The 14,049-nt window shown below is 47.8% G+C and overlaps 1 protein-coding gene across 1 annotated transcript in view; it reads right to left on the reverse strand.

The window, feature by feature from the left end:
• PPM1G (protein phosphatase, Mg2+/Mn2+ dependent, 1G) overlaps positions 1–14,049 on the reverse strand; it is an 18,757-nt gene that overhangs the window by 4,026 nt on the left and 682 nt on the right. Inside the window, exons 3-6 of the mRNA XM_009883466.1 lie at positions 3,817–3,902; positions 2,673–2,805; positions 772–1,241; positions 199–336 (exon numbers count right to left, since the gene is read on the reverse strand). Coding sequence (XP_009881768.1) covers positions 199–336; positions 772–1,241; positions 2,673–2,805; positions 3,817–3,902 — 827 coding nt within the window. The remainder of the gene's footprint in view (positions 1–198; positions 337–771; positions 1,242–2,672; positions 2,806–3,816; positions 3,903–14,049) is intronic.

Below are 14,049 nucleotides of genomic sequence, written 5' to 3' on the forward strand. Positions count from 1 at the left end.
GATCTCAACCCGCTCCCCAGATTCATGCCCCATCCCTCAGCCTTTTGCACAAAGTCAGGCTCTCAGTGGCTGTGCTCAGCCTCAGGAGAACAAAAGGGATGTTTTATCCCCATCTGAACCGAAATAACTCCTTGCTGCGTCCCCCCGAGTGCCCTTGGCTCCATACTATGCTGCAGAACACAAGAACTGGGTGTGCACCTCCTCTTTCCCCTCCATGCCTGGTAACAACATTTCTTCCTCTTCATCCTCATCCTCCTCTGCTTCTTCAGTGTCATCTTCATCATCTTCATTTTCTGCCTCTTCACTGCTGTAACCATCCTCATCTTCACTGCATTCCTACAAGAAACGAGAGATACCACCAGGAGTCAACACAATGACACTCGCAGTGCCCTCCCCAGACAGCTGGTCCCTCCGTTCTGGGGACAGATGACAAGTTCACCCCAGAAGAGTGAGATGACCTGGTACGTCTCCCCGACACCTGACATCTACAATCAGAGCAGCTAGTTACAGCTACCACAGTGAATGGAGGGATGGTGCATGCAGAAGACCAAGGGCTATCCATTATGGCTGCTGCACAGATGAGGGTATGTTTCCTTCAGGGTTATCTAAACAATCCCCCACACTCCCATGAGATGGTCTCAACGTATCAGCCTGAAAAACCTACTCCTAGGACACACCTAGGATGAGCCAGAGGCTCGCAGCTCAAGTACCACAGTAAGCAATGCATTCTGCCCAGCCAGAAGGCCACTCTGTCCCAGTGCTGTTTCCTACCTCACTGTCTTCCTCCTCTTCCTCAACCTCATCTGACTCATCCTCACTGTCCTCAAAAAATTTGGATTTGGTTGTGCGCTGGGGCTTTCCCGTAGAGGAGCAGGAGGGCCCGGCCTCCCCAGTAGAAGAGGTGACGGCCTCGTCACCTTTGCCTAGTTCAGGCTTCTGCAGAGCAGGACTGTTGCCTCCAGCGCTGGCTTTGTCTGAGGTGGAGGAAATACCCGTGATTTCTTCATCTGGCTTCCCATTCTTCCTCTCCTTGTGGTCGGTAAGCTCCCCTGGGTCAGCCTCTCCATTCATATTTGACTCCCCATCATGCTGCTTGCCTGTCCCCTCTGCAGCGTTCTCCCCAGCTGGAGCTAAAGACTTGTTTTTGAGGTTCTTGGTGCAGTTTTGTCCATAACGTGTGAGAAGCTCCTCAATGGTCATTGCGGCTTCTTCGTGCAGAAGAGCAGCTTCCTCATTATCCACTAAAAACGGAAAGGGGGAGGGGGATGGGGACAAAGATGGTCAGAAAGCAGGACACTTCACCATAGCAGCAGCGGTGCAGCACACGCTGGGTTCAGCGGTGAGCTGCCCGGCTGCGGGTTGCTGTCGCAGACAGGTTTCAGCAGCGCTCAACAGGCTGATCACTCGCAGGCACAGACGCAGCCAGGCCTGTGCCGTCCCACGGCTTCCAGGCGCTGCAGATGAGCAATACGCAAATGGCAGGGGAACGACTTCCAACCACAGCCAAGGCGCGCAGCCTGCGAGTCGCCCTAGTGCCTCCGGCCTCTGATGCTGTCTGGCGGACTTGCAGGCAGCACAGAGCGTTTAAGTTAGCTGTAAGGTTGGAGGGGGAAAAGCCCCGTATTCCCTGAGCGCAGGCTCAGCTGAGGATGTGGGGGACGCAGATAGACTGCTTTCGCGTGCAGGTTTGTTCATTAATACTTCAACGGGGAACAACGCTTTGTTATAGCAGTTGCCCCGTGGGCCTTAAGCACCACAGGGGTCCCAACCGGCTGCAACCCAGACACTCACAAACAGACGACAGAATAGCTTTAGGCAGCAAGTGCAGAATCTCCCAAGCGGGACAGTGGACAGAAAACAGGATGACTTTCCCTAAGCTGTGAGCCAACGACCACTGTTTCCCTATTGACATCCCTTGGTTGTCATTTTCTTTGCTAATCAATCCCAAAAGGAAAACAAATACCCATATCCCAAGTACTCCTGAAAATACAGGGCAAAGAAGAAAAACCCAACCAACCCACCAAAACCCCACTTAGTGTCTGTCAGCTGGAGGATGAGGGCAAACAAATTCGGCATTTTCAGACCAACACACAGCATTCAGGGTGACGGTATCACTTTACATCTGCTTCAAGGCTGGCAGTCACAGGATACTCAGCCAAGAACAGCACAGGATTCTTCCCTGCAATTCACCTTCTAGCTGGCTTCATGGTCTGGCAACTACTTGCTGGTGGAAAAGCATACTTGTTTCTTTGTGAGAAAAAAATTGCCTGAAGAGACCAGAATCTACTTCAACCCTACCTGCAGCTGGCGTCTGCCACCAGCCCGGGAGAGCCAAGCACTGGATTTCCTACTGTTTCACTTCACAACTCAGCCCACTTCCCAGCTCCGAGGCTTCCGACACATCCTAGAACCCTGCACCCCATGGAGAAGCCCTACAGAAAACTGCGACAGACTGGTTTGTTACTCGTGGGATTAAGCTACCAAACGAATCAGAATTCCCCTAGCACCAGCCCAAAGCAATAAACAGGGCTGAGGGGTGGCAGTTCAACTCCAGCTGAAACTTCACTGAGAAATTTGGACAGAAAGCCTACTGCTAAAGGAGACCTGGCCCAGCTGCTCTCAGCCCCTGTCCTGGAGCTGCAGTCTTGTCTATTCAGTGGCATCTGACTTACCATCATCTTCATCAGCAACTTTCTCCTTCTCATCTTCATCATCTTGGGGTCGCCCAGCCATCTGAGAGAGCTCTTTAATCACCTCCTCAGTGGTGAGCTTGGCGTCTATGGCTAAGAAAGCATCTTCCAGGGCCTACGCATGAACACAGACATGAGAGTGTGCACAGTTTCATCTTCCTTACAGGATGCCTGTCAGCTGGAGAATGAGGGCAAACAAATTCGGCATTTTCAGACCAACACACAGCATTCAGGGTGACGGTATCACTTTACATCTGCTTCAAGGCTGGCAGTCACAGGATACTCACGCTGTGCAATCACGTCTGCCAAGCACTGGATTTCCTACTGTTTCACTTCACAACTCAGCCCACTTCCCAGCTCAGAGGCTTCCGACACATCCTAGAACCCTGCACCCCATGGAGAAGCCCTACAGAAAACTGCGACAGACTGGTTTGTCACTTGTGGGATTAAGCTACCAAACGAATCAGAATTCCCCTAGCACCAGCCCAAAGCAATAAACAGGGCTGAGGGGTGGCAGTTCAACTCCAGCTGAAACTTCACTGAGAAATTTGGACAGAAAGCCTACTGCTAAAGGAGACCTGGCGCGTCATGCTGTGCAATCACATCTCTTCCAGAATGCACACCATGCAGAATCACGGAATGGCTGAGGCTGGCGAGGACCTCTGGGGTCCATCCGATCCAACCCCCTGCTCCAGCATCGGGGCATACCCGATGTCAGACCAGCCGTTAGTACTATGAGGCAGAATCACAACAGAGGGATCGCTTGGTGGAAGCAAGACACGAACTGACCTCCCACCTCTCACAAAAGCTATCCCTGGCCCCCAAAAAACAACCCACCAAAAGCACTCAAAGAACCAGCCCACACCTTTGACTGGAATGAGTCTGCAAATAAAAAAAAAAAAAAGGCAAACAGAGAAAGCTGGAAAACAGAATATTTATCTGACAATACAATCAACACCTGGTGTACACTCCTAGAAACAAGGAAGGGAAATTAAAATGGAAGACATGGCAGATAGACCTTGGAGGGACGGGGCCCTGCACATAAGTATTAGGTACCCACAGCCCTAAACAACAGCTTTCCTCTGCATTGGTGCTCACTTGTTTAAGGGCAGAGCCAGATTCTTACCTTTTGCAATTTGCCTTCCTTATAGGCCTTCTGGTCTTTGATTATCTCAGGAAGGTACTTGGCACAGTACAGGGCAACCTCTTCTCCTGAAAGAGAGCAGAAACCATTTAAAGAGGGTGGTCCTCCCAAAAGCAAAATGTGCTCCTGAGCAACCCAACTCCTGGGGCAAATCACAGAATCACGGAATTTTCAGAGTGTGAAGGGACCTCTAGAGATCATTTAGTCCCACTCCCTGCTAAAGCAGGACTGCCCAGAGCACATCCCTCAGGACTGCATCCAGGCGGGTCTTGAAAATCTCCAGAGAAGGGGACTCCACCCCCTCCCTGGGCAGTCTGTGCCACTGCTCTGGCACCCGAACCGAAAAGTAGTTTTTCCTTGTATTTGAATGGAACTCCACTGAAAAAGAGTCTGGCGCGTTGCCCCTCGTCCTGTCACTGGGAACCACTGAAAAAGAGTCTGGCTCCATCCTCCTTCAACCCACCCTTTAGATACTTGTAAATCTGGGGACACAAACCAGAACTAACCCAGACACGGAGAAGTCACACAGCAGCAGAGTGCTGGGGATCCCTCTCACACCTCCCAGCGGCTGCATCTCCAGAACAGCAGGATTTTCGGATGGCCCTTGGCAAACCTCAGTGAGCTCTTTCGCATCAGGTCTGGACAAAGCTATCAGCTTCCTGAAAGGGAGCTTAGGCCCATTTTGGCACTTAGGTCAACTGTTCAGGCCCGTCCTACCTAGGAAGCTCTATTTTCACATGTAAGCGCAGGTATAAACAACTGCCTAGAGAAGTTGTGGAAGCTCCATCCCTGGAGGTGTGCGAGGCCAGGCTGGATGGGGCTTTGAGCAACCTGGTCTAGAGGGACGTGTCCCTGCCCACGGCAGGGGTGTTGGAACTCCATGATCTTTACGGTCCCTTCCAACTCTAACCATTTTGTGACTGATTCTATGAAAAGGGAAGCTTTTGGTCAATGTAAGCTCTTTCTCAGAGTATTACCGACACCTGACGAGCAGCACAAAAGGCATTATGTATTCCAGCGTGCGTTCTAGACCAACGAATATACGATGCCACAGCCTTGAGGTAAGCCCTTCAGAAAGACGAGGGTCCTGGTCGGCAGAGCAGTCGTCCCGGTACAGGAAGATGTGTGTGTGTGTGTGTGTGCGCAGCACAAGCGAACGGTGGTCAGAACACCGGGCTGCTGAGAGCACAGAGGGTAACTTGACCGACAGTCAACAACAGAAACCAACCACCCACTCCTGGAGCAGCTGAGAGATTTTTAAAAGCTGGAAACACTCCAGCAGCTCAGTAATTAATACAACTATGCAACAGAGCACAGGAGACATTTTTTGTGATCATGAAGGTGCTATTAAGAGAGGAAGAAGATTAAACAGTGAAGGACTGCGAATTTCTGTAGTTCATCTTGACAAGGGGGACCAGAAAGAACAGTGCGACTTGCAAGACATCAATCTAGTAATTTAGGTTTTTATGTGAGAGGCAAAGAACGATGTAGGACATAGGAACCTGGACATGGCTCACAGATCACGAGAAAGAAAAATTAGAGCTACAAACTGAGAAACAAACTAAACGACATCCAGAGAAGGGTGGCAGAGAGGGGAGCAGGGCAGACCACAGGAGGTGGCGGGGTTCAGCCGCAGCGTCCAGGAGTGCGCTTAAGACTGTAGTGAATGAGCCATTCTCTGTCACAGGGCAAAGAAAGAGTGGTATGAGTGGGCTGAGCACAGTGCTTGGGAGCCTCTCCGCACGCTGCCAGCTTTCCCATGGCTAAGGGTAAAGGCAGGAGAGCCACGCACGCTCTGTTTTTACAGCAGAGCTCTAACAGCCACTCAGCGCTTGGTTTTCCTGCTAGCACATCCCAGCTTCCCTCCCATTCCTCCAGCCAAACAGCGCCGTGCGCGCAGCTGGCGTGACGAGGAGTAATGCACACAGGGGCAACGCTCCGGGAAGCAAAGGGGAGCAGGGGAATCGAGGGTAAAGCATGAGGAGGGTGGGAAGCAGCTCGGCGTCAGCTGAGCAAAGGGAGAGGCAGAGGGAACGCAGTGGGAAGTGAAAAGGTGGTGAGATTTGAGAGAAAGAAAGAAACAGCAGACAAGGGACTTTTCAAATGTGCCTGCAGAGAAGGGATCAAGTGGTCATTGACAAAGAACAGAAACCTTGCAAAATGGTTGCTGTTAAAAAGGTTCAATACTGCAGCTCTAGACAACAAAGAGACTGAGCTCTATTCTGACCGTGCTCCCAAAAATGCAGAGTGGGAGGAAGAGAGGAGGAAAAAAAGAAAAAGGAAGATCACAGAAAAATAAGTGATCTAAGAGAGAAATAAAGAGGAGTGACCCTAGTGTTTTAATGAGAGCTTGAAAGGGAATACCAAGGTGACCTGACAATCACAGAAAAAGGGCAGAAAAGCAAAAGACTGGCCAGCTCTTATAGGATCTCAAATGAAGAGGATAGACAATTAATGTCCATTGACGTGGGCTTATGGAAGCAGATCTTGCCAATCCAAGTCAACATCTGCTCTTAGAGATACTATGATTTTGCCTGATAAAACTAAACATGCTGATGTAACAGATTTAGGTAAGGTATGTAACTTGCATATACCTATACTATATATAACTTACATATAACTATATGTATAAAAGTCAGCACTTTGCTTAAAACGTTAAACTTTCAAGGCAGCACATGCCGAATAAAGACCTGCCAACCACCAGTCATGAGATGAAACTGAACAAAGAATCACATGGGAAGATGTGTTTATATGCAGTCTTGAAGGACTGGCACCAGTAATATTTTTATTAAAGAGCCAAAATAAAACAAAATTCCTATGAGAAAATTATAGATGGAAGAAGTGGCTCATAATGATAGTGTCGGGTCTTCCAGATCACTTGATGACCTGGGTGGAGTGAGCAGGGGCTGCTCAGAGGGGTATGGCCACAAAGGAGAACATGTGCAGAACCTTGTGCCATGGCGGAAAACCACCCGGCGGATCCGAACGCTCTGTGAGATGGTCCTGGAACAACAGTCCAGGAGCATGCTACATGCAGCCTTTTATTTAGGCTGTTTTTACTTACAGAGTAAACTAGCAGGCCATAAACCAGTAGACCTGAAGCACTGACAGCTGCGATGTCCTCGCTCGTACGACAGGGATCCAGTGGCCCGAGGGCGGCCGGGGCAGTCCGCCGCAGGGACAGAGGGTTTCGCTATGGGCAGAGCTGCTCCAGGCGTCCCAGCAATGAGCAGGGCAGTGTCCCGAGCGCGCCTCGGCAGTCCTTGGAGGAGAAAAACTAGTCAAAGCGCAGGAGTATCTCATCCCAAATCAGGAACTACAGGACAGGGAACATGCCCAGTGGCCGCTGACACAACTGCCGGCCATCACGGGGGGCAGCGGCAATCTCCTCCAGTTTCTCTTCCAACCTGCAATCGTTCCTGCCTGCCCAACCTGGACCAGCATAATGACGCTGACGTCTCTTCTTCATCTCCAGGACACAGAACTGCACCACCCAGCGTGTGTCAGACACCAGTGGGTCACCTGCACGTGGGCCATGCTGTGCCCCGCAGCTCTCCAGAGCCTTCCCCCATGGCCTTACACACGCACTGAACTGGGACGGGGTGGGTAACAGCCTGCGCCACTCGTGACAGGGACCTGTTCTGGTGGAGGAGTGCCGGCCACAGGTACCTGCTGAGACCAGAAAGGGAGAGGAGAGTGACCAGAGGGCAGCCCGTCCCTGCCCCGCGGGGTCTGCAGAGGAGACAGCAGCTCTGTGCGACTGGAAGCAGCTGACAGATCTAATAATACCAACGTGGACACCTGATCACCCACCGCATGGAGAAGATGACCGAATGTTGCAATCTTTCTGCCACAGCTAGGGTCAAGGGATTTTCTTCACAGCACCCTGTAGCTTGATCTTAGAAAGCCACCGAGAGCTCTGCAGCGATGGCGCCAGCACATCTGTGGTGAGCCGGCAGGGCACGGGGCTGCGGCACAGCCTGCGGGAAGGTGCTGTCCACCGGCCCGGCAGCACCGTGCAACGCAACGCAACGCAACAGGGAAAGGTCGTCTTCTGTTACCACAGCAGCTGGAAGCCAGCCCCAATATGAAAAGCTTTAGTAGTTAAACAAACCGTTTCTTTGAAGCAAGGACACTGAGATTAAATAGTGATCTGGGAATCTCTGATGTGCCTGACTGTGGGTACCCAAAGACAGATTACTGTAGGAGAACATCTGGGTGACACAGAACACAAGAAACCTTTGCTGCTTCCCGTGCAGCTCCAGCACAGGCGTCATGGCAGACACTGCTGCTGCAAACTGATGAGGCTTCACACAGGACCCTTTTGCCCATCTCCCAGACCTCATCGGCTGCTGCTCACCCTCAAACCAGGTACCCTCTGTGAGCACAGCTGGCTGTGGCAGTACCTTGTCCCCCTTGCCAGAGGATACAAAGGTGCTCACTCAGTGTTATAACCAAAACATCTAGAAAAACAAGATTCCCCTTTGGAGCCCTCCGGCTGTGGAAGATGATCCATCAAAATGAGTCTTCAGATCTAATAGGTGTGTGTCCCTTTGGGGCACAGGAGAGCCATCGGCCCAGCACACACACCTTAGGTCTAGCAGCACAGCAGTCCCAGAGACATCTAACGGGTTTTGTAAGATGAGTCAGTAACTGCCTCCAAAGCACATTGCTGCCACAGCGGCCAGAGAAACTGAACTGGCTCAAGGAATTAATCATGGACATGCAGACAGATGGGAGACATTAGTTATTACCATTCGTTATCACCAACAGAGCTGGTGAGGGGTCTGGAGCACACATCTGATGAGGAGCAGCTGAGGGACCTGGGGGGGAGACCTGAAAGGAGGGTGTAGCAAGGTGGGGTTGGTCTCTTCTCCCAAGGAACAGACAATAGGACAAGAGGAAATGGCCTCAAGTTTCGCCAAGGGAGATTTAGGAAGAATATTAGGAAAAATGTCTTCACAGAAAGGGTTGTCCAGCACTGGCACAGGCTGCCCAGGGCAGTAGTGGAGTTGCCATCCCTGGAGGTGTTTAAAAGACGTGTAGACGTGGTGCTGAGGGGCATGGGTTAGTGGTAAATTGGCAGTGCTACATTAACGGTTGGACTCGATAATCTTAAAGGTCTTTTCCAAGCTAAACACTTCTGTGATTACAACATTTGTCTTCTGGAGCAATGGCTTCTTGTACTGAAGCCCAACCTCCTGGGAAGTGGCTGGACATCGCCTGCTGATGGGAAGTAGAGAATAAATCTCTTGTTTTCCTTCGCTTCCATGCATGGCCTTTGCTTTTGCTTTATTAAACTGCCTTTATCTTGACCCACGAGGTTATTTTTTTCCATCTTATTTCCCCCCCACTGTCCATCTTGCTGAGGAAGGGAGCGATAGAGTGGCTTGGTGGGCACCTGGCATCCAGACAAGGTCAACCCACCACAACACACAGATTTACCCTCTTATTATGGCTATGCAGAGAAGCAACAGACAATCCACCAGGATAAAATATTCCCGAAATCCCTCATGCTCACCAAGGCATCAGAAGTGACTAAGAGCCTCAAAAATCATCTGTCAGCAATGAATTAAGTGCTCAGGGCTGTGTGGTTTCCTAAGCAGACCCTCCTCCTGAACAAGCATTTAAGACAGTTCCAGCAAAATGGTAAGCATTGGGAAGAGCTCTTTGAAGCACAAGACTGACCTGCAAAGCAGTAAGATGGGATGTGTTTTCCAAAGATGCAAGCACCGAGAAAACAATTTTGTTCAAGTGAGAGAAGGATGAGCCCATGAGCACAATATAGCACAGCAAGGTAAGTGTGAGGAACTGCCACGCAGGCTCTTCCCCTCCCCAAGACGGGCAAGACCACAGGACTATCTCCCCACGGGGAGGAATGAAGCCTGTTGCTTTTAACTTCCAGACAAGGCTTTACAAACTCCAAGGTGTGTTTCAAACTGCAATGGGAGTCCTGGCACTGACAGTTTTAGGACAGCAGGGAAAAGAAAACCCCACCACATGCACTTTCCACTTCTTCACACTTGCCCGAGAAGCAGGACCGAGGAGCAGTGGAGGTACAAAGGCAGGCGCTGGTACCCACAGGTGTGGAGTGCCTTCAGCTGTTGGGGACTTCAAAAGCCTTCAGGGGCTGAACACTTAGAGACTACAATGACTCAGCTATAACCACAATACTTAATCACCAGTGAATCCAGGATTACATCTTCCACGTCTCCAGTGTGAAACCCACTGTAAAACTCTGAGTTTCCTCCGTGAATCATTTTATTAATGTTTTCTAGAGAAGCAGCATTCAGCTAAGTCATGCCAAAGCCTCAGCTGCATTTCCTGCTAATGCAACACAGATGCAGTGGTATGAAGGTCTTCAGGAGACTAAAGCAAAATATATAACATGTAGCACTGAATTCAGTGAAAAAGGTAAGTATATGGAGGATTCTCCAGGGTGTGTACTTTTATGTTCCTACAAAATTATAAAGAGATACTGCTGCTGTTTGCAAAACAGCACGTGGAGTTTTCAGGATGTCTGAAAGACCATGCAGAAAGGTGGAAGTGTACAGGGGAAAGTTCAAGTCTCGGAGCATATTCCTGCACGGCCAGATGTCACTGCCAAAAGCTACACCTGATTCAGTTTAAAAGCACGAGTCACATTGAGATGATCAATTTATCTCAGCTTTTTGGGCAAGACTGGCTCCAGAGTACCTAAGACCCAGCTGCAATGTCACTGCAGTATGATTTCCCTATCTCCAGGAGCACAGGCTTGTATCTAACATGTGAAGACAAGAATGAGCGGCAGCCTCAGGGCAGAAACCTCGGCAAGGAAAAGGCCTCCAGAGATACAGGTTCCTAGATCAAATCTTTGTCAGTGCATGTACATGCAGAAACCCATCCTATCTCATCTTCACAAGGCTGAAAGTAGATCCCACTCCAAGGTTTGATCTGTATTTAGACACATACACACCATTTGAATACGAAATAAAGCAAGCTTAGAGTCAAATAACAAACTAGCTAACAACAAGTATCACAGGATCCCTATGGATTGGAATACTATGCCAAAGCAGGAAAAGAAAAGTTTTAAAACCAGAGTATTAACTCCCACACTAAGACAACGACAGGGAGGCAGAATGCTCAGGCAGATCAGAAGGCAAGATGACCACGAACAGGGCAAGAGCGATCCATTGCTCTGCATACACACTGGAAAAAAATTACAACAGGGCTTATTGTATTCAAATTAAGCATCCTGGTAGGAGCAGAAAGGAAACCTCATTATGAAAATGTTGACCTCCGAAAAGGGGGAGTGTCAGTAAAGACACTTATTAAACAGCTAAGAGGATAAAGCATGTGTCGACAGCAAGGGATTGACCAGAAACATCATACTGGAGATGCAGAGTACTCGTGTATCATTCTCCAGGATTTGGGGGCAGGGAGGCCAGGGCAACAAAAAGGGCAACTGGGGAAGGCCATTAGAATGTAAAGAACAGCAGCATCCTTCAAAAACTGAAAGTCTTGTCCACAGGGGAAAAACATAAAAGAAAAACTGATGAGTGAAATGGAAAGCTAAATATGAAAAAAGACCCACCCTTTTTCAAGGATCACAACAATAACAACTTTTCCCAACCTGCCTGGAGCAGTAAGCTTACTGGAGAGTTTAAGGCTGATAGATGAGCAAGGTATAAAAGAAAAGCTAAATTCATTCTCCGCACTGGCAGCTAATAAAACTTCAGAGAGATTTCCACCCTAAAAGCTTCTTTTACATGGGACAGACTTGAGGAATTGTTTCAAAGTGCATCAATAAAATCATACAAAAGTAGGGATGGGCAAAAGTTGATCTTCAGAGTCAGGTTCAACTATCCTCATATCCTTCCTGACCAGGTTTGTCTAGGAAGAGCTGTAGAAATCCAGTCACTGGAAATCTAAAACACAAGTTGGAAAACCACACCAGTGCTCTGCCATTCTGATTAATGCCTTTCCCTAATGTTTATGTTGAATATTTCCTACTGTATTTAACCACACCCCCCCCCCAATGGCAACGTCATAAAAGTATCCAAAGTCTTTCTAAAACCCAATACTTGAACAGACCTTCCTGCTAGCTGAGAAACTAACACACTGATCTTAAAGAAGAAGAGATCGATTTGATTTCATACATTCTGGAACAGTTTTTGCTAGGTGCTGCTTATCTTCATATCTGCTAGATGCTTACAAATGGTTTCTGAATTTCTGCAAGAAATAACATTAAGCTGAATAGTTGCTAAGTCCCTATATCCTTTTTTCCTTTGTCCTTCTCTGCCTTTCAAAACCAACCCACCATTCCGATGTTCTCAAAGATAATCTTCAGGATATCAGCAGTTGCTTCACTCGGGTCTCTGCACACTCTAAATTGAAGTTCAGGAGGAAAATAATTTCAAAACATTCAATCTAAATGCTTCAGACTAAGACTATATATTTTGAAGAGCTACTTAGTCAGCTACCTACTCAGACTGACCTTTTAACTAAGGACTATTGCAAATAAAAGGTCTTAAAACTCTTATTTACAAATTGGCAGAATTAGATAACTCAGTTCTAAAGGAAAGTGAGAAATTATGAACTGCAGTATGTAACCTTCCACTTGCATCTGCTCCATTATCAGAGAAATGAAAGGCATACATATCATACCAAAAAATTAAAAAACCTCAGAGTGTGGCAGAAACTGGCTTCACAACGCTACAGACCAGCATATCTGGCATGTGAATATGGCAAACAGTAGAAATTGTAATAAATAGAACTAGCAGCTACATGGACATATATGGTAGAATGGGCAGGCGTTAAATATACAGCAGAGAACATCACAAACTGGTCAACGTTTTTTCAAAGAGTTAATGAGAGGAAGGAAATAGGCAGTTCAATTTATACACTCCATAAAGATTTTGAAAAGCTTTCAAATAAATCATCAAATGTTTTACATATTAAGCTGCCATGGGAAAAGAAGCAAGGTTTGACAGCAGACAGTTTTCAAAAGAGAGGATGGCCACTGGGAGAATTCCTTGAAGACTTACGTTGTTCAACATCTACATAAATAATCTAGAAAAGAGGTCAGTAAGAAATGATGGATCATTCAGGATGATCAAGACTAATTTGCAAAATTTAACAGCAGGATCTTGCGTTTTTACGTTATATTGGCAGATGAAATTCCTCACTGACAAAGACAAGAACATTAAAAAAAAATATATAACCAACCTCCATACATACATTGGACGGACTCAAAACCACCTATTATCACTTAGGAAAAATCTGGAAGAAACTGAGGACAGAGTTCTAAAAATGTCAGTTTACAGTTTATTTGTACCAAAACAGCTAACATGTTTTTAGGAATTGTTAGGAAAGGAATTGAGAACAGAGCAGAAAATGCTTATGTCACAATAAATTCATGGTATATCTGTAACTTGAAAGCTATATGCAGTCCTAGTCAGCCTAACTAAAAGCATGTTGCAGAACTAGACTATATCTGAAAAAAAGGACAAATATAATCAGAGCTGTGGTACAATGCAATGCCTGGAATCCGTGGATATGTCCATCAGCAGTAGCCTCATGAGTTCCACGGCCTGGGCATCTCATCACCTATGCTAAAAATTACTAGAATGATCCATGGTGCAACTTTAGCATAAGCTAGTTAGCCCCTCATAACTTCTGGACACAGTTCAGGGTCTAGCAGGAACCAGGGGCCAACAGCCAGTTTGGACGCAGCCACACCATGCTGAACGCTGAGACAGCGCTACAGCGCCAGCGCGGCCACGCTGTGCCAATTCATCGCAGGGCCACAACACAGGTGCTGCTCTTATTTAATAGTAAACGTTCAGCTGTGCGACCAGAGACAAGCCTGGGACGCTGCTGACTGGAAGAAAGGACCGAGTCCAAAATTATGAAAGTGAAAGGTACTAACGGAGTGGTTATTCACTAATTTCTCGTGTTGCAGTGAAATTACCAGGCAGTACATTTAGATCAAAGTCTATTTTCAAATAACAAAAATTAAGTTCTATACGAAGCATCCCATGCAAATAATCACCAAACAGAAACCTGGTTTTAAAACACAGTTAGACAAATTAATGAAGAGTCCATCAAGATGACTTGAGTGTCTCCCTAAGATCGAACGGCTGCACCCGCTAGCTCAGAGAGCTCTTCGGTGGGGAACGGAAGCTGGGAAGGTATGTCAGGGAATGGATCTGCCTGTTCTGTTTTTTCCACTCT

The sequence above is a fragment of the Charadrius vociferus genome, unplaced genomic scaffold (assembly GCF_000708025.1).
Source record: "Charadrius vociferus isolate BGI_N301 unplaced genomic scaffold, ASM70802v2 scaffold2044, whole genome shotgun sequence".
Classification (NCBI taxonomy): Eukaryota; Metazoa; Chordata; class Aves; order Charadriiformes; family Charadriidae; genus Charadrius; species Charadrius vociferus.